This window comes from Camellia sinensis, chromosome 6, assembly GCF_055761805.1.
Source record: "Camellia sinensis isolate YWXY chromosome 6, ASM5576180v1, whole genome shotgun sequence".
NCBI classification, from domain to species: domain Eukaryota; kingdom Viridiplantae; phylum Streptophyta; class Magnoliopsida; order Ericales; family Theaceae; genus Camellia; species Camellia sinensis.
The window spans coordinates 143,088,721-143,106,393 of NC_138966.1; the positions used below are offsets into that span (position 1 = coordinate 143,088,721).

Genomic DNA, 17,673 nt, shown 5'->3' on the forward strand with positions numbered 1-17,673 from the left:
CCGTTTATAGCTATTGTACTTCCATCATTACTAATTTGAATATCTTCCACTTAAACCTTTTGAACCTTTATGGCCCTTTATAGCCGTTGTACTTCCATCATTACTAATTTAAATATCTTCCACTTGAACCTTTTGGCCTGCTGCTGTGCTAGGCTGTTTGAATCTTTATTTTAGGCTATTTGAACTCCTAATTTAAGCAAATATTAAATACATTCTAACAACATTTAGGATAAAGGTTTAGGCGAGAAATAATGGGACAAAGTAAATTTTGATTCTATATTTCTCTTTTAAATAAATTATCAAAATAAATTTTGATTCTATTTCTCTTTCAAATAAATTATCAAAATAAATTTTGATTAAAATATAATTAAATAAATCATCAAAATAAATTTTAGATTCTATTTTTCTCTTTCAAATAAATTAAAACATAATTAAATAAATCATCAAAATAAATAAGTCTAATGTAAGGTTGATCATTTGGGAAGACAGGTGGACTGTTTTAGATTGACTGCTTCAAAGTCTTTATGGTTCAATTCTGATTGATAATCAATACTGGGGCTTTGCGATATTTGATTTATCACAAACCTAAATGTTTGTGGTTAATTCCTATTACAAATGAGTGGATTTTGAGAGGATAGGACTGACCTAGATGCTTTCAAGAGTAGAAAGTTTGAGGTTAATTCCTATTGATTCTACGAGGCACCAACACACAACATGATATGGACACGGCAAGTTGGGGAATACGTAAGATATATAGTTTTACATATTTATTACATGGCATATATATATATATATAAATATTGGTTTCAAAGTTAATAAAAAAAAATGTAACATGAGATTAATTACCAACGTTTGAAGGAGAAGGGATTGATAAGTAGAAATTTTCGTTGTTTTTCTTTTATAAGAGGATGTAATGTGTTTTATGTGTGTATAAGCGATGGACATGTGTGTACCTCAAGTGTCTGGGTATAAAAATAATATTAGGACACATTTGGATGCATGTCCAACATGGGCGACACGTGTTGGGAAGTGTCTAATGAGAGTGGCATGGGGAACAACAGAATTGGTGAGATCATTGTTGAGTGGCATGGGAGGTGTGATATCATTAATATTTCTGGTGTAACTTAGGTGTTTCCTTGATAGGTGGCAGAGTTTGAAGAGGCGTAAGATTAGTATGAGGAGAAGGAAATCTGGATGCCATCTTCTTTTGTTTGACATGGTGTATATAGAGAAAAAAAAAATTGACTTTCCTATATAATATCGAGGAAGCATTTCATCACGTAATGATCTAGTGTTTGAACTTTTAATCTATCATCATTGTGTGATTTGAGAGATTCTGTCAGGACAGCTCATGGTATGTGGGCTTTATATGCAAATAGTATTAAGTCCTTTTTTACGTCAAAAGTTGGCTGGAGTCCATGGAAATTTGAAGTATTCACTTATGCTAATGAAATACCATGAAATTGACAACTTTTGGAAGTTTCAGTAGAGTTCTTGATTAGATAAATAGATGAACTTTGTTTCTCTATGCCAGCATATGTGGCCACGTATTCTCTACCTGATGACCAAATGTTTTTTTTTTTTTATCATTCTCAGCATTTGCTGAGATTGAATTCTAGATGTGGTAGTGCCTTTGGTGATAGTGGTGGTGTTAATATTAATGGATAGCAGTAACATCAACTTAGTTGTTCCTTGCATACTAAAAACAGGGCTTTCCTTTCATCCTCCATAGTGTCAGTGATAGCAATATATGTGCTTTCTTGATGACAGACGAAGTCCTTCCCTCTATAGTAGTTATGAAAAGTTCTCTCTGCCTCCCCTTGTTGACCCAACCCCCACAAAAAATAAAAAAGAAAGCTTTGCAAAGAAATGGGTGTTTTAGGAAGAATGAACACGTTTTCAAGTTCTAAAAAAGTTCTATCAAATGGCCTGAGAATCAACCCTTTTCTTCACAATACCACAGCCTCTTTGAATCACTCCTAAACATGAATGGGTGAGTGAATGCTGATTTATTTGTGAGGGTCATTTTGTAAGGAACATCACTCTCTTTGGGCCATCAAATCACCAAGTTGACTTCTCAGCGATTCATGTTAATGCAATCAATATAACTTATGGTGAAAAGATCCATCAAAACTACCCTCTTGACACAAGTAGCAAGTGAAATAGTACTCCTTATCCATTAGAGGAGTCAACATGAATAGTGTCAATTTGTCCTCAAGCTACTTCCTTCTCTTATTTATTTATTTTATTTAAAGGCACCTTCCATCATCACAATTTAGGAATATTGCCTCATATATATTTCTACCAAGTTATCTTCCTTAGCTCTATCATCTTAGCTATCATGGCTTTTAAAATCCATGGCGGTCTTACAACAATGTCAGTGGCCGCAGATTTGCAAGTTGATTTTTGTTAAAATTGATGTATTATTGATTGATGTATGTTGATATCTATTACAATGATTCATGATTCCTATATATAGAAGAGGGTGAGTGTGTAGTAGGTAAGGAGTAGGTGAAGTGGAGGTGGTAGTGGTGAGTGTGTAGTAGGTAAGGAGTAGGTGAAGTGGAGGTGGTAGTGGTGTAGTGGGTTAGGTTTAGTGGAGTAGGTGAGGTGGTAGTGGTGTAGTGGGTTAGGTTTAGTGGAGTAGGTTTAAGTGGGTGAAGTAGGTGGAGAGTAGGTGGATTTTAACAGCCCCCCGCAAACTCAAGGGGGATAGGAACTAACCAACTTGAGTTTGGAGAGAGTAACAAAACAAGAAAATACATAAAAATAAAAGAGGATAAGGGACACTGTATGGTCGTGTCAGACCATTGGTGAAGACACTGGATGGTGGTGTCATAACGTTGTAGAGGACACTGTATGGGGGTGTCATAACCATGTAGAGGACACTGTATGGTGGTGTCATAACGGTGTAGAGGACACTGGATGGCGGTGTCAGACCGATGTAGAAGACAGTTTATGGGGTCATGTCGGACCGTTGTAGAAGACAATGTTGTGACAGTTTACGGAGTCTTGCTGGACCCTTGTAGAAACTAACCGGAATCAATGTCGGGACAGTTTACAGAGTCTTGTCGGACCCATTAAGGAGCTAACCGGAATCAATGTCGGGACAGTTTACAGAGTCTTGTCGGACCCTTAAAAAGTCGCACCCTCAAAAGGTGTGCCCAATCTTTCAAAAGGCGTGCCATCAAAAGGCGTGCCATCAAAAGGCGTGCCCAATCCATAAAAAGGCGTGCCAGATATGATGGCGAGGCACGTGAGTGCCTTGGCTGGCGCGCCCGTTTGTCGTCTGGCGTCAAGTGGCGCGCGATACGCGTGGCTGCCTCTTCGTCAGGGTCTTTATAAACTGAGGCGGAGGCTGTGCTTGAGGCAGAAGCGAAGACAAAAAAACCTGGGAAAAAACTTCTGAAAAACTCTTCATTTTCTGAGAGAGATATTCGTTTTCTGAGAGATTGCCTCTAAGAGCTGCAAATCTTGAAACACTCTGTAACCAACCCTTCCGAACATTATTAGTCTGAAATTGCTATTTCGCTGAAACACTCAGCAACCCAAAAAACATGGCCTCTTCTTCCCGTTCAGCTACCCAGAATATGGCCTCTTCATCCCGTGGTCTACTCACTCTCTTTCCCGACCTCAACGAGTCAACAAGAGAGATAACTGGTGCGGTGGCCCGTGAACCTCAACCAAATACCTCTGGTTTTGCTCCGTTGAACTTTCCGATGCGGTCTGTGGAGCAAAAAATGGCGGTGCAAACTGATATTGAGGCCAATCAATATACTTTGAAGTCATGTGTGGAGACCATGACTGCGGTCACAAACCTGTCGCACCGGCTGCAGAGTAGGACAAATGAGGTGCAGCAGTTAAACGCCCAACTGGCTCTACTCCAGCGCATGTATAAGGATGCGCGAGCAGAGATAAGTGTGCTAAAGGCGGAAAATAAGGAGCTGAAGCGGAAGGCCACCGTGATGTTCCGATTTGGAGATCCGGCATATGCTGCAGTGGAGGAGCAGCGGGGAGTGAACGTGCTCGGTGGCGTGGGAAACACGGAGGCAACACCGTCAAGGGCCGCCCAGGACGGAGGCAAGAAGAAGAGACCGGCGGCAGAGTAGATAAGAAAAAATCCCGCCTGTGGGTGTTGTTGTTGTTTTTTTTTTTTTTTTTTTTTTTTTTTTTTTTTTTGTGTGTAAAATTGTGATCGGGGTTGATCCCGTCATGAAAAAAATGACAAGTTTGTGGAATGAAAACCGAGATGGTTGTGAGTGGCTTTTTTTTTTTTTTGGCAGTCGAATATACATAAATATATATATAATATCAACTAGCTAGTGACATACCTCATCACAAAACACGTCCCACCTCTGCACTATACACACGTTTACCAATAAGCTTTACAGCTGTTCAAGCACTAACCCACAATACACGGCAAAAACCATGTGCTGGTGCACAAAAAAGGCAGATAGTGGGTCAAGGATTTGATGTTTCGGTTTGTTAGAAAGGCAGATAGTGGGTCAAAGATTGTTGGTTCTGTGAAGGCTGATTCTGTTGAAAGTGGTGATAAAACCAGTAACATGAACATTTTACCTCAGGAGAACAGTGCCCATCCTTCTCTTTCTTGCAATGCAGTGGTATGTTCTGGTTATGAAGCATCCAAAGAAGAAGTGACTCAGGGTGGCAAGGCATCACCTACTGATGATTGTGCACACCCTCAGTCAGGTTATTTGGTGGCAAATGGGATAGGGCCTCCAAATGGAGAAAGCAACTATGAAGAAGCTGTTGAGTTTGATCCAATTAGGCATCACAATTACTTCTGTCCTTGGGTGAATGGTAATGTTGCTGCCGCAGGCTGTAGTAGTAGTAGCGGCTAGGAAAGAAGGATGGGAAGACAGAAGAAAAGCCAGAGAGAACAAGGGCTGATAGTACGGCAGCAAACGATGGGAAGACCAATCTCTTTAGCAACATCAATGGAGGGTGGTCTTCGGGAAGGCCATCGGAGATGGAGTCCAAATGGAATCTGGGATAGCGACTGAAATGGGATTGGATGTTGGTGAATCGGAGGAGATGACTGCGGATGTGGTCGGTGACCAGGAAGGTGACGTGGAGTCCGGATAGGCATAGAAGTTCTGCTAGCTTCAGCATGGAGTTTACAGGCCCCTGTAAGGGTAGGGGAAATATGAGTACATGAGGAGGAGAATGGAGTGCCTGTTGCTGCTGCTGCTGTTGGATTAGTGTAAGGTTGTTGAAGAATCTGCCATTGAAGAAGAAATTAGGGAAATTTGGGTTTGTCCGGCGGGCGGCCAAGGCGAGATTGCCGCCCGCCGGTGAAACAAAATTACTAGGTTCTTAACCTAGCTCTGATACCATGTTAAAATTGATGTATTATTGATTGATGTATGTTAATATCTATTACAATGATTCATGATTCCTATATATAGAAGAGGGTGAGTGTGTAGTAGGTAAAGAGTAGGTGAAGTGGAGGTGGTAGTGGTGAGTGTGTAGTAGGTAAGGAGTAGGTGAAGTGGAGGTGGTAGTGGTGTAGTGGGTTAGGTTTAGTGGAGTAGGTGAGGTGGTAGTGGTGTAGTGGGTTAGGTTTAGTGGAGTAGGTTTAAGTGGGTGAAGTAGGTGGAGAGTAGGTGTAAGAATTTATGTATTATTGATTGATATATATTGATGTATTACAAGATTGATTTAATTACAATTCCTATACAATCTATATATAGAAGAAAATGTGGTAGTAGGTGTAGTGGAGGTGATAGTGGGTTAGGTGAAGTGGAGTGTGTGGTGAAGTGGAGGTAGGTGAAGTGGAGTGTGTAGTGGAGTAGGTGAAGATAAAGATGGGAAATTCTAACAGCCCCCCGCAAACTCAAGGAGGAGAGAAACTAACCAACTTGAGTTTGGAGAGAGTAACAAAACAAGAAAATACATAAAAATAAAAAAGGATAGGAGACACTGTATGGTCGTGTCAGACCGTTGGTGAAGACACTGAATGGTGGTGTCATAACGTTGTAGAGGACACTGTATGGGGGTGTCATAACGTTGTAGAGGACACGGTATGGTGATGTCATAATGGTGTAGAGGACACTGGATGGCGGTGTCAGACCGCTGTAGAAGACAGTTTATGGGGTCATGTCGGACCGTTGTAGAAGACAGTTTATGGGGTCATGTCGGACCGTTGTAGAAGACAGTTTATGGGGTCATGTCGGACCGTTGTAGAAGACAATGTTGTGACAGTTTACGGAGTCTTGCTGGACCCTTGTAGAAACTAACCGGAATCAATGTCGGGACAGTTTACAGAGTCTTGTCGGACCCTTGTAGAAACTAACCGGAAGCTATGTCGGGACAGTTTACAGAGTCTTGTCGGACCCATAAAGGAGCTAACCGGAATCAATGTCGGGACAGTTTACAGAGTCTTGTCGGACCCATAAAAAATCGCATCCTCAAAAGGTGCGCTCAATTTTTTAAAAAGGCGTGCCATCAAAAGGCGTGCCCAATCCATAAAAAGGCGTGCCATCAAAAGGCGTGCCCAATTCATCAAAAGGTGTGCCGGACATGATGGCGAGGCACGTGGGCGCCTTGGCTTGCGTGCCCGTTTGTCGGCTGGTGGTCAGAGGCGCGCGATGCGCGTGGCTGCCTCGGCTATAAGACAGAGGCTGAGGCTGAGGCAAAAAACCTGCGAGAGATATTCTGAGAGAGATTCTGTAACACTCTGTGTTCTGAGAGAGAATTCTGAGAGAAATACTGTGTGACACGCTGGTGCCTAGAAAATGGCTTCATCGTCTTCCCGCGGGCTACTCACCCTCTTTCCCGACCTCAACGAGTCAACGAGAGAGAGAACTGGTGCGGTGGCATTGGAAACTCAACCAAGCGCCCCGGAGTTTGCTCCGTTGAACTTTCCGATGCGGTCGGTGGAGCAAAGAATGGCAGGGCAGTCAGATGTGGAGGCCAATCAGTATACGTTGAAGGCATGCGTGGAAAGCATGACGGCGGTCACAAACTTGTCGAACCGGCTGCAGAGTAGGACAAATGAGGTGCAGCAGTTAACCTCCCAGCTGGCTCTGCTCCAACGCATGTATAAGGATGCGCGAGCAGAGATAAGTGTGCTGAAAGCAGAAAATAAGGAGCTAAAGCGGAAGGCCACCGTGATGTGGCGATTTGGAGGTCCGCCATATGCTGCAGTGGAGGAGCAGGGGGGAGGCAACTTGCTTGGTAGTCTAGGAAGCACGGAGGCAACACCGTCAAGGGCCACCCAGGACGGAAGCAAGAAGAAAAGACCGGCGGCAGAGTAGAGAAGAAAAATCCCGCCTGTGGATGTGGTTGTTTGCAGAAAAGAAAACAAATCTGTGGGTGTTGTGTTTTGGTTTTTTTTTTTTTTTTTTTTTTTTTTTTTTTTTTTGTGTAAAATTGTGATCGGGGTTGATCCCTGAGATGAATAAAATATGGTTTGGTGTGCAAAGCTATATGGTATGAATGGAATTTGAAAAAGATGAAAAAATAATGTGAAAGAAAATTAAAGAAAGAAATAAGAAGAATATATTTGAAATCGGCAATGGTGTTCGATATATATATAGATATATATATATATATATATTTTTTGTTTTTTTTGTTTTTTTTTTGTTTTTTTTTTTTTCGGTTGAATAATAATAATAATAATAATAATAATAAGAATAATAATAATATATGAAGGAGGAAAGCATGTGTGCTGGTGAGTTGGAAAGTAGTTGTTGTGGTGGGAGAGATGATGATGTTTTTTTTTTTTTTTTTTTTTTTTTTTTTTTTGAAAAGAAGAGATAAAAATAAATAAATAAATAAAGAGAAAAAAAAAAATAGTAAAAGAAAAAGTGTTGCTCTCTCTCTCAGCACCGAGAGAGAGTAAAGTGCATTGGTTAGGGGATCACGTGGGTAGCTGGACTTTTCTGGGGTTGATGTAAATGGAGACTTGGGATGCGAGGTGGACCCAATAGTCCACTGGTCTTCTGGTTATACCTAGAACCTGCTTCAATAATCCTCATCCTCGCGAAATCAGCTTCTGGGCAAGGCTCCAATCGTCTGGGCAAGGACCATTGACTTTGTAATTTATGTACTGAGAGAGCAAATCCACAGATTTCTCACAAGAATGACCCACAGAGGCCACCATTTCAGTGATCCCAGTCCTTGAATCTTTGCCAAGTGGAAGCTCGTGTTGTTTGAGGAAGAGTTTGAGCTCGTTTGCGATGTTGGGTCGTGAAAGATCGATGCTTTCGTAGCCGAGAAACTCTTTCTCCATCTGGGCAAGCTTTTTCTGAGAAGAATCGATCTCTCGGAGGATGAGAGAGACTTGTTCGGAGATGAGAGAGATGTTCTTGTGTATCTGGTTTGCTCAGATCAAAGGGAGCAACCTGGTCAGGAGCTAGTACGAGCAAACAAAATGGAGAAGACATGGAGGTCTCTCCCCGAAGAAAATCGGAGAAGACATCGCCAAAGAGACCGCCAAGGACTGGAAGGGCCTCCGAGTGACGGTGAAGCTCACGGTGCAGAACCGCCAGGCAGAAGACGAAGACACAGTGGATCGGGAAGCCGAGTTGGGTCCGGAACTTGCGGCCCGTGCAGAAGGCTTGGACCAAGCCAGCATCAGCTAGGGGTGGGTCCCAAGGACGAGCCGCAGAAGCAAACCAGAGGTGCAGATCATGCTCTCGCGGCATTTTCAGGGTATATGCAGATCATCCCACTTGCAATCTCTTCTGCAGTGGTTCCAGGCACAGGTTTTGCATATATCCTAAGGGCATTTTCACAATAGGATCTGGACTCTCGCAGCTGCCCTGTCTTGTAGTATAGGTCAGCAAGACGTACAAAAACAGAGGCAACTGAAGGGTGGTTGGCACCCTTTGATGATTTGAAGACAGTGAGTGTCTTCTGGTAGGAGAAGACAGCCTCATCAAAGCGAGATAGGGAAAGAGTGAGAGAGGTCTTGCGAGTTGATGGAGGTCTCAAATTGGTTGAGGTCCGGCGGGCGGTCAAGGCAAGGTTGCCGCCCGCCGGAAGGCGAAGAATACCAAGAGCTTAACCTATTGCTCTGATACCATGTAAGAATTTATGTATTATTGATTGATATATATTGATGTATTACAAGATTGATTTAATTACAATTCCTATACAATCTATATATAGAAGAAAATGTGGTAGTAGGTGTAGTGGAGGTGATAGTGGGTTAGGTGAAGTGGAGTGTGTGGTGAAGTGGAGGTAGGTGAAGTGGAGTGTGTAGTGGAGTAGGTGAAGATAAAGATGGGAAATTCTAACAGTAGGTGGATTTTAACAATTTTTTATTTCAAACACAACATACATGTTTTTTCTACTGTTATGAACCCTTAATGTTGAGAAGTCAACTTGGATTCGATGGCCCAAAGAGAGATGTTCCTTACGAAAGGACCCCCAGATATAAATCAGCATGGGCAAATTGAAGACACAGGCAGCAACCATGCTGATCAAAAAAGGAAGGGGAAAGAACAAAAAAGAAGAAGAAAAGAACCATCATCACAGCCTACAGGGCTGTTTTTTTACCTCTACACATTCATTTCTTTACCATAGGTGATCCTTGATTTGGTATGTACCCCTTGTCACAGATTTAATTTTGAGTCAGTTTGGATCTGTTTCTTGCTTTCCAATATTATTGGCTATGGTAACTTTAGTTTTCATTCTAGAATATCCTTTTCTGCTTGCTCAAGTATAATTTATTGTTTTTTTGGTTTTGTACCTACAGGACTTTACCTGAATCATTCCTTAGGGAAGATGATGTAAGTTTATTCTAGATTATCCTTTTCTGCTTGCTCATGTATAATTTATTGTTTTTGGTTTTGTACCTACATGACTCTATCTGAATCATTCCTTACGCTGTGTTTGGTTGGGGGATTTGAGGAGGGATTTGGAAAGGGAAAGGGAAAGGGAAAAGTTAGGTGAAATGTGAATAAAATATACTTACATTTCACCTAGTTTCACATACCTTTTCCATTTCCCTTTCCAATTGGGGGATTTGGTGATAGCCCCCTCACTATCTAATTTGTCTTTCAAAAGGACAAGAATTATATAAGTACTTTCAAAATCCCCTAATATTTTAAAACTTGTTTCTTTTACCATATTACCCTCATAAAATTTTACTTTGTATGAAAGTAAAATTTTACTCTGTATGAAAGTAAAATTTTACTCTGTATAAAAGTAAAATTTTACACTCTGAAACTAAAAGTTAAATTTTACTCTGTATAAAAGTAAAATTTTACCCTGAAAAATGAGTAAACTGTGAGACTTTGAAGCTAAAAGTAAAATTTTACTCTGTATGAAAATAAAATTTTATTCTGTATGAAAGTAAAATTTTACTCTGTATAAAAGTAAAATTTTACACTCTGAAATTAAGAGTAAAATTTTACTCTGTATAAAAGTAAAATTTTACTCTGAAAAACGAGTAAACTATGAGACTTTGAAGCTAAAAGTAAAATTTTACTTTGTATATAAGTAAAATTTTACTTTGAAAAACTAGTAAAATGTTACTCTACACAAAAGTAAAATTTTATTCTGTATAAAAGTAAAATTTTACTCTGGTTCTGTTAAATGAAAAACAGAACAATAGAACCAGAGTAAAATTTTACTCTGGTTCTATCAAATGAAATTTGATAAAAAAACAACAAAAATAAATCAAAAACAAAACAAACAAAAACAAAACAAATTAATCAACAAATCAACATATCTAATTGAGAAGAAAAACTTCTAAAACTCGATCAACAATCACAAATCTCAATGAAAAGAATACATATGTTCAACAACACTCATACACACAAATATATATATATATACATATATTCTCAAAATCTTGAATGAGGAATGTAACGGCTGCGAGATCTTCAGATTTGGAGATCGTCTTCATCGATTTTGTGAAGTATGATCGATTTGGAGATCGTCTTCATCGTCTTCATCGGCTACGAGCTCAGATTTCAAATTTTTCATACGTATGATACTATATATATAAGGGCAATATTGTGATAAAAAAAAATAGAAATTATAAAATGTCCTTATTAAGGTAAGCATTTCTTACTCCGGGACTTTTTAAAAGAAAATTAATTGGATTATCCTTTACCCTAATAAAAAGGCCCAAAAGGGGGGTTCCACTAAAAATTCCTTTCCAAATCCCCCAATCAAACACAGCATTAGGGAAGATGATGTAACTGTATTGGTGTAAGAATCTGAATAAACTTGTATATTCAATTGTGTTTGTTTACAAAGAGTTTATAGCCCTAAATCTATGACTAAAAAAGGAAATACAAAGATTCCTATTTACTTACACCACAATCTTGCTTAATTCTTGCCTATTCCTAATATACACAATGCCATATATACACAATATATTCTCACACCCCCGCTCAAACTAAAGGTGTTTTAGCAGAAAACATTGAGAGTTTGCTAAGAAGAAACTAAAACCGAGCGGCAGTGTGAGTCTTGGTGAAGAAGTCCGCAAGTTGCAAAGCCGAGGAGATGAAAGGAAGCGAGATAGAGCCAGACTGCAGATGCTGTCGGACAAAGTGGCAATCAATCTCAATATGTTTCGTCCGTTCATGGAAGACAGTATTGCGGGCAATCTGAATAACACTGCGGTTGTTGCAATAGAGAGGTCGGAGAAGACTGAGGTACATCCAAATCAGAGAGAAGACAACGAAGCCAAACAAGCTTAGCAGTAGCATAAGCCATAGCATGGTATTCAGCTTCGGCAGTAGAGCGAGCAACAACAGTTTGTTTCTTACTTTTCAAAAAATCAAGGAATCGTCAAGAAACATACAAAAATCAGAGGTGGACTGGCGATCATTAACATCACTAGCCCAATCAGAATCAACATAGGCCACCAGGTCTAAAGAGGAAGTAGATGACAACAGTAAGCCCTGAAAGATGGTACCCCGTAGATAGCGAAGAATGCGAACTAAGGCAGCCCAATGGGTAGAGTGAGGAGTAGAAACGAACTGACTAACCACATGAACAACATAAGCAAGATTAGTGCGAGTGACAGTCAAATAAACTAAACAATCCACAAGCTCGCGATAAAAAGTGGGATCATCCAGAGGGACACCATCAGTAGAGTTGAGCTTCACATTAAGCTTAATAAGTGTATTAGAAACCTTAGTATCAGTAAGACCGGCACGGCGAATAACCTCATTAGCATACTTGGCCTGAGATAGAAAATAACTCTTTGGAGAAAAGACAACCTCAATACCAAGAAAATACTGCAATGGACCCAGATCCTTCATTTCGAAGGTGCGGAAGAGATGTTGCTTAACCTCAGAGATAGCAGAAGAGTCAGAGCCAGTGATGATCATATCATTCACATAGAGTAGGAGAGCAACAAAACCAACCGAGGTATGTCTCAGAAACAAAGCAGAGTCAGAAGCAGAAAGATAAAACCCAAGCTCGGTAACAGCCGTCTGAAAGCGATCATACCAAGCATGAAGAGATTGCTTCAAACCATACAGAGCACGCCGAAGATGACAAACCTGCCCAGAAGAGTAGAGAAGGCCAGGGGGAGGACGCATGTAGATCTCCTCAGTGAGATGACCGTTGAGAAAAGCATTCTTAACGTCCATCTGATAGAGAGGCCAATATCAAACAGCAGTAAGAGAAATCAAGGTACAGACAGTAGTTATCTTGGCAGCAGGGGCAAATGTCTCCTCATAATCAATACCATACTCCTGCGAGAAATCCTTGACAACCAAGTGAGCTTTGTATCGCTCGAGAAAACCATTAGAATGAGTCTTGACTTTATAGACCCATTTGCAATCAACCAGATTCTTGTCAGCAAGCAAAGGAACTAACTCTCAAGTGTTAGTCTTCTGCAAGGCAAACAACTCATCCGCCATAGCTTGAACCCAAGTAAGATCCTGACAGGCCTCTGTGTAAGACTGTGGTTCTGAAAAAGAATGAATAACAGACAAAAAGGCACGATAGAAAGCGGAAAAATATGTATTAGACCAACTAAACTTGTTTGGAGGACGACGCTCACGAGTAGGATATCGGTGTGCAAAAGGATCAGAGTCGTTAGAAGCAAAAGGAGTAGCAATAAGAGTAGAGACAACTGGTGGTGGGCGAGTCTTGCGACGAGAATAGACCAACAACGGAGGGGAAAAAGAAGCCGAAGGGGGAGAATGAGCCATAAGCGACGTAGACGGAGAAGTAGGAATGGTCTCAGGAGGAATAGTGGAGATGTACTCATCAGACGGGACCTCAGAAGGAAATGGGTTAATGTGAACCAAATCCTCTTTGGAAATGAGAGCAGTGAGAGGGGGAAGCTGAAAGTAAGATAAACGTTCGAGAAAGGCAACATGACGGGAGACATAAAGGCGATGAGAGATAGGGTTGTAACAGTGGTAGTCTTTCTGAGTAAGACTGTAATCCAAAAAGACACACAAGACAAACTGGGCATTGAGTGTGGTCTTATCTTTACGGGAAAGGAGGTCAAAACAAGTAGACCCAAAGATACGCAGGAGGGAATAATTAGGAGGTTAGGAATACAGAGCCTCAATAGGGGATTGATCGGAGAGTAGGGGAGTCGGCATGCGATTAAGGAGAAAAGCAGCAGTAAGGACTGCTTCATCCCAGAATGGTGTTGGAACAGAGGCAGAGAGAAGGAGAGATCGAGCTGTCTCAAGAAGATGACGGTGTTTACGCTTAGCACGACCATTTTGGGCAGGGGTATCAATATAGGAGGTTTGGTGAATGGTGCCCAATTTAGCCAAAGACTCACAGAACTCAGTTTTAAAGTATTCCCCACCCAAGTCAGATCGAAGTATTTTAATTGTGGCCCCAAACTGTGTAGTGATCATAGACTGAAAGGTACGATATATCTGGTAGAAGTCAAATTTATGAGCTATAAGATAAATCTAGGTATAGCGGGTACAATCACCAACAAAGGACACATAGTACGCGAAACCCTCTATAGTGAGAATAGGAGAAGGCCCCCAGATATCAGTATGTACAAGAGAAAAGGGAGAACCAGAAATAGAAGTACTGTTATTAAAAGGTAAAACTATCATTTTAGCAAGTTTATATCCTCGATATTCATTAATTTGACTAGGAGAAACTTTACTGAACAAACCTGACTAAGCTAAAGACCGCAAGTGGTCAACAGACAAATGACCTAAGCAAGAATACCATAAATAAAACTGACTCGATTGAGAATCTAACTGAAAAGATGAAAGTGCAATGGGGGAGGTAGACAGAGGAAGATGTAGGCTTTTCATCACATAGAGATCTCCAACTCTACGGCCGGTCCTAATTTGCTTCTTGGACACCTGATCCTGCACACAATAGATAGAAAAAGAAAAGATAGCATCAAAACCAGAAGCATCAAGCTGACTGATAGAAATCAAGTTAACAGACAATTGAGGAACATAAAGAACAGAGGGAATAGTAACAACAGACATGGCAGAGCGTAAAACAGACCCAATAGATAGGACAGACATACTGGACCCATTAGTTGTATTAATAATAATAGGAAAGGGAAGGGGGATATAGTTTTAGAGTAAGGAAAGGCGAGAAGTCATATGATGAGAGGCACCAAAATCAAAAAGCCAGATAGAGGAAGGAATACTTGAAGAGGATCCAAGCAAATCTAAATAAAAAGATGTGAGAGCAGAGGCACATGAAGATGACTGAGAGGTGGACTAGAGATGCTGAAGCTGAGCAATCTGGGCATTCAAGGAAGTCAAGTCAGGATCAGAAGCCGGAGCAGATGCAGTATATGCAGTAGGAGGGTGAAAAGTACTCGGAGTAGGACCTCGGAACTGTGGCTGAGACGGCTGAGAAGACTGAGCAGACTGACGGCCCTTCTTGGGACAGTTGTACTTCAAATGGCCTTTCTGATGGCAAAAAGCATACTCATCATAGGCTAGTGGCCCCTTCTTGGTCTTTGTAGTGGCCTGAAGCTGATGAGGTGGAGGGTTCAACAGCAGAGGAGGCTGAGTAGGAGCCAAGAAGACAGATGGAGACAAAGTCTGACTGGCCATCTTAAGACGGGTTTCCTCGGAGAGGAGCTCACGAACAATAGCATTCGTAGAGGGGAGAGGAGACCGATGAAGGATGCCACCACGGATAGCCTCATACTGAGGAAAGAGAGCCATTAAGAACTGCACTAAACGACCTTGCTCCCGAAACTCAACATAAGCGTCTAGTGCCTTGAGGCTAGATGATTCCATGAGAGCCAACTGATCCCAGAGGCCTGTCATTTCAATGTAGAAGTCCTAAATAGATTGATTCTGCTGACGAGCACTCTGAATAGCTGTTTCCAACTCATACTGTTTAGCAAAGTTGGACTGCTGATACACACCCAATAAATAGTCCCACACCTCTTTGGCAGTACTGTATTTGGAAAACATCATTCCAATACGGTCATCCACAGAATTATGAAATCAGGTTAGAACTTGGGCATTATCATAATCCCAAGTGTCACAGGAAGTCAGATATCCTTCTTGTTTCGAGTCTAATGGACGAGGAACAGAACCAGAAACATAGCCCCATTTTTTCTGACCAAGAAGGAAATTCTTTATGACACTAGCCCAATAAGCATAATTGGCACCTGTGAGTTTACATCTAATTGCTTGAATTTTGGTGTTTGTCATTGTAATAAACCAAAGATTACAAAGATTTTTATTTTTATTTATTTAATAAAACAGAGTTTATATGAGAGATATACTATACCACCAGATGATCAAATAACAATGGGAGAAAGAGAATTGGGCCAGTCGAAACAGACAGACAAGCACCAGCACCTCGCGAGTCTAGCAATGGTGGTGACTCAACTTCACGAGTCCAACGACAGATCACACGAACTAGAGAAATCACGAACCAGAGGCTAAGGTTCTCGCGAGTAGGTCGCGAGGCAAAGAATGAGAAAGAGAGATGAACCAGATGATCAGACGAAGGACAATTCGGGACCTGCTATCGAACCAGACGAACACAGAAGAAGAAGAGAGAGTCAGCTTCTAGGGTTTTGGTTCAGAGATAGCTCTGATACCATGTAAGAATCTGAATAAACTTGTATATTCAATTGTGTTTGTTTACAAAGAGGTCATCCATTTATATAGTCCTAAATCTATGACTGAAAAAGGAAATACAAAGATTCCTATTTACTTACACCACAATCTTGCGTATTCCTAATATACACAATGCCATATATACACAATATATTCTCACAATTGGATGGAGGAATGCTCAAGGTCATGATAACTGCATATGATAAGGCATCAAGATTCGATTGTCTGCTGCTTTGTTTGTACCATAGTGAGAAAACTTAGCTTGAAACAAGACGTACATTATCTTTTATAAACACCATCATGATAAAGTGCTTCCATGTATAATACTATAAGCTTTACTTTTCAACTATTTGATTTTTCAAAGAGTTAATCATGGTGGGGGAGCTTGAATTTCCCCCATCTAGTGCTGCAAGATAAGTGTCTGGCGAGGAATACTTGTGCGTTGAATTTAACATCTATAAGTAAATGCTTTTCCTTTAAAGAATAGGAAAACTTTTATCACACAAAAGAGGAAAGAAAATACTGAAAATGTATTTTTTTTAATCTTTACAAACGCCTTCCCCTTAAACCAATCCAGTGATTTAAATGCATCGGAACCCACCATCGGGTGGCATTCATCTCTCTCAAGTATTAATGTCTCACATAAAACTGGATTTCTGGTACATTAACATGTAATTGTCGCAAAAACATGTGTAACAATTGCTGCAATATGTTTCTTCCCCAGAGACATGAGCATCAGTGTAACTGCATAAATTAGTAGTCAACCTATCTCAGTGTGAAAACTTCCAAATGTTATATCTCAACATTAACTCCAAAGAATGACTTTGCCATTTCTTGAAGTTGAACTCATGTAAAAGATAAACTTATCAAGAACAAATTAGTAATGTAAAACCATACCGCTTTCTTTACTAATACTTCTGAAAGCCAAAAGGAATGAAATATCAGTCAAGGACTATTAATGTGTGTTTCTGAAAAATGAAAATAGCAAAGAAAAAACGAAAACACAACCACACAGGCAACTCTCACATTATATCAGATTTTATGTATTTTGGTCATGTTTAGTTAATCAAATGATGCATAACTATAGGAAAATTATTGACGTCTAAGATTTCTGATTCATGATTTTATGATCAAAGTGTTCTCATTTTAATGCTGCTGCCTTCTATCTTCATTTATTTTCCTCTGTTCCCAAGGTTTTAAAAAGCGGCCGCAACCGTTATGTAACGCCGTTACGTAACGGTTTTGGCGGTTACCGCCACCCGTTACGGCCGCTTTTGCAGTGTGATTGAGATTTACAGGTGTATCGGCCGTAGCGGCTGCCGTAGCGGTCGTAATGGTGCCGTAACAGTCGTAACGGCCTGTTACACACCGTTACGTAACAGTTCCAAACTGTTTCTTTCGAAAAAACACACAAAAAAAAAGCTGAAAATGGGAGAAGAGGGATAGACAGAAGAGGGAAGATAAAGAGAGAATGGAGGAGCAAAAGATAGAGAGAGAGAAAAGGGAAGATAAAGAACATGTTATTGATTTGTTGAAACTGTAAGACCTATGCTATTCTATTCAGCTGCTATCACTAAACCATTTTGTTTGTGTGTGTCTATCTATATATTGTGTGAAAATAATAATAATAACAATAAGTGTGGTC

The 17,673-nt window shown here is 40.5% G+C and overlaps 2 protein-coding genes across 2 annotated transcripts in view; both read left to right on the forward strand.

Annotated features, from left to right (window-relative positions):
* LOC114292646 (uncharacterized) overlaps positions 1-17,673 on the forward strand; it is a 146,958-nt gene that overhangs the window by 80,643 nt on the left and 48,642 nt on the right. The window lies entirely within an intron of this gene.
* The window catches only part of LOC114286072 (uncharacterized), a 161,985-nt gene that overhangs the window by 11,409 nt on the left and 132,903 nt on the right, over positions 1-17,673 (forward strand). Inside the window, exon 3 of the mRNA XM_082876522.1 lies at positions 9,728-9,761. Within this exon, the coding sequence (XP_082732648.1) occupies positions 9,728-9,761 (34 nt within the window). The remainder of the gene's footprint in view (positions 1-9,727; positions 9,762-17,673) is intronic.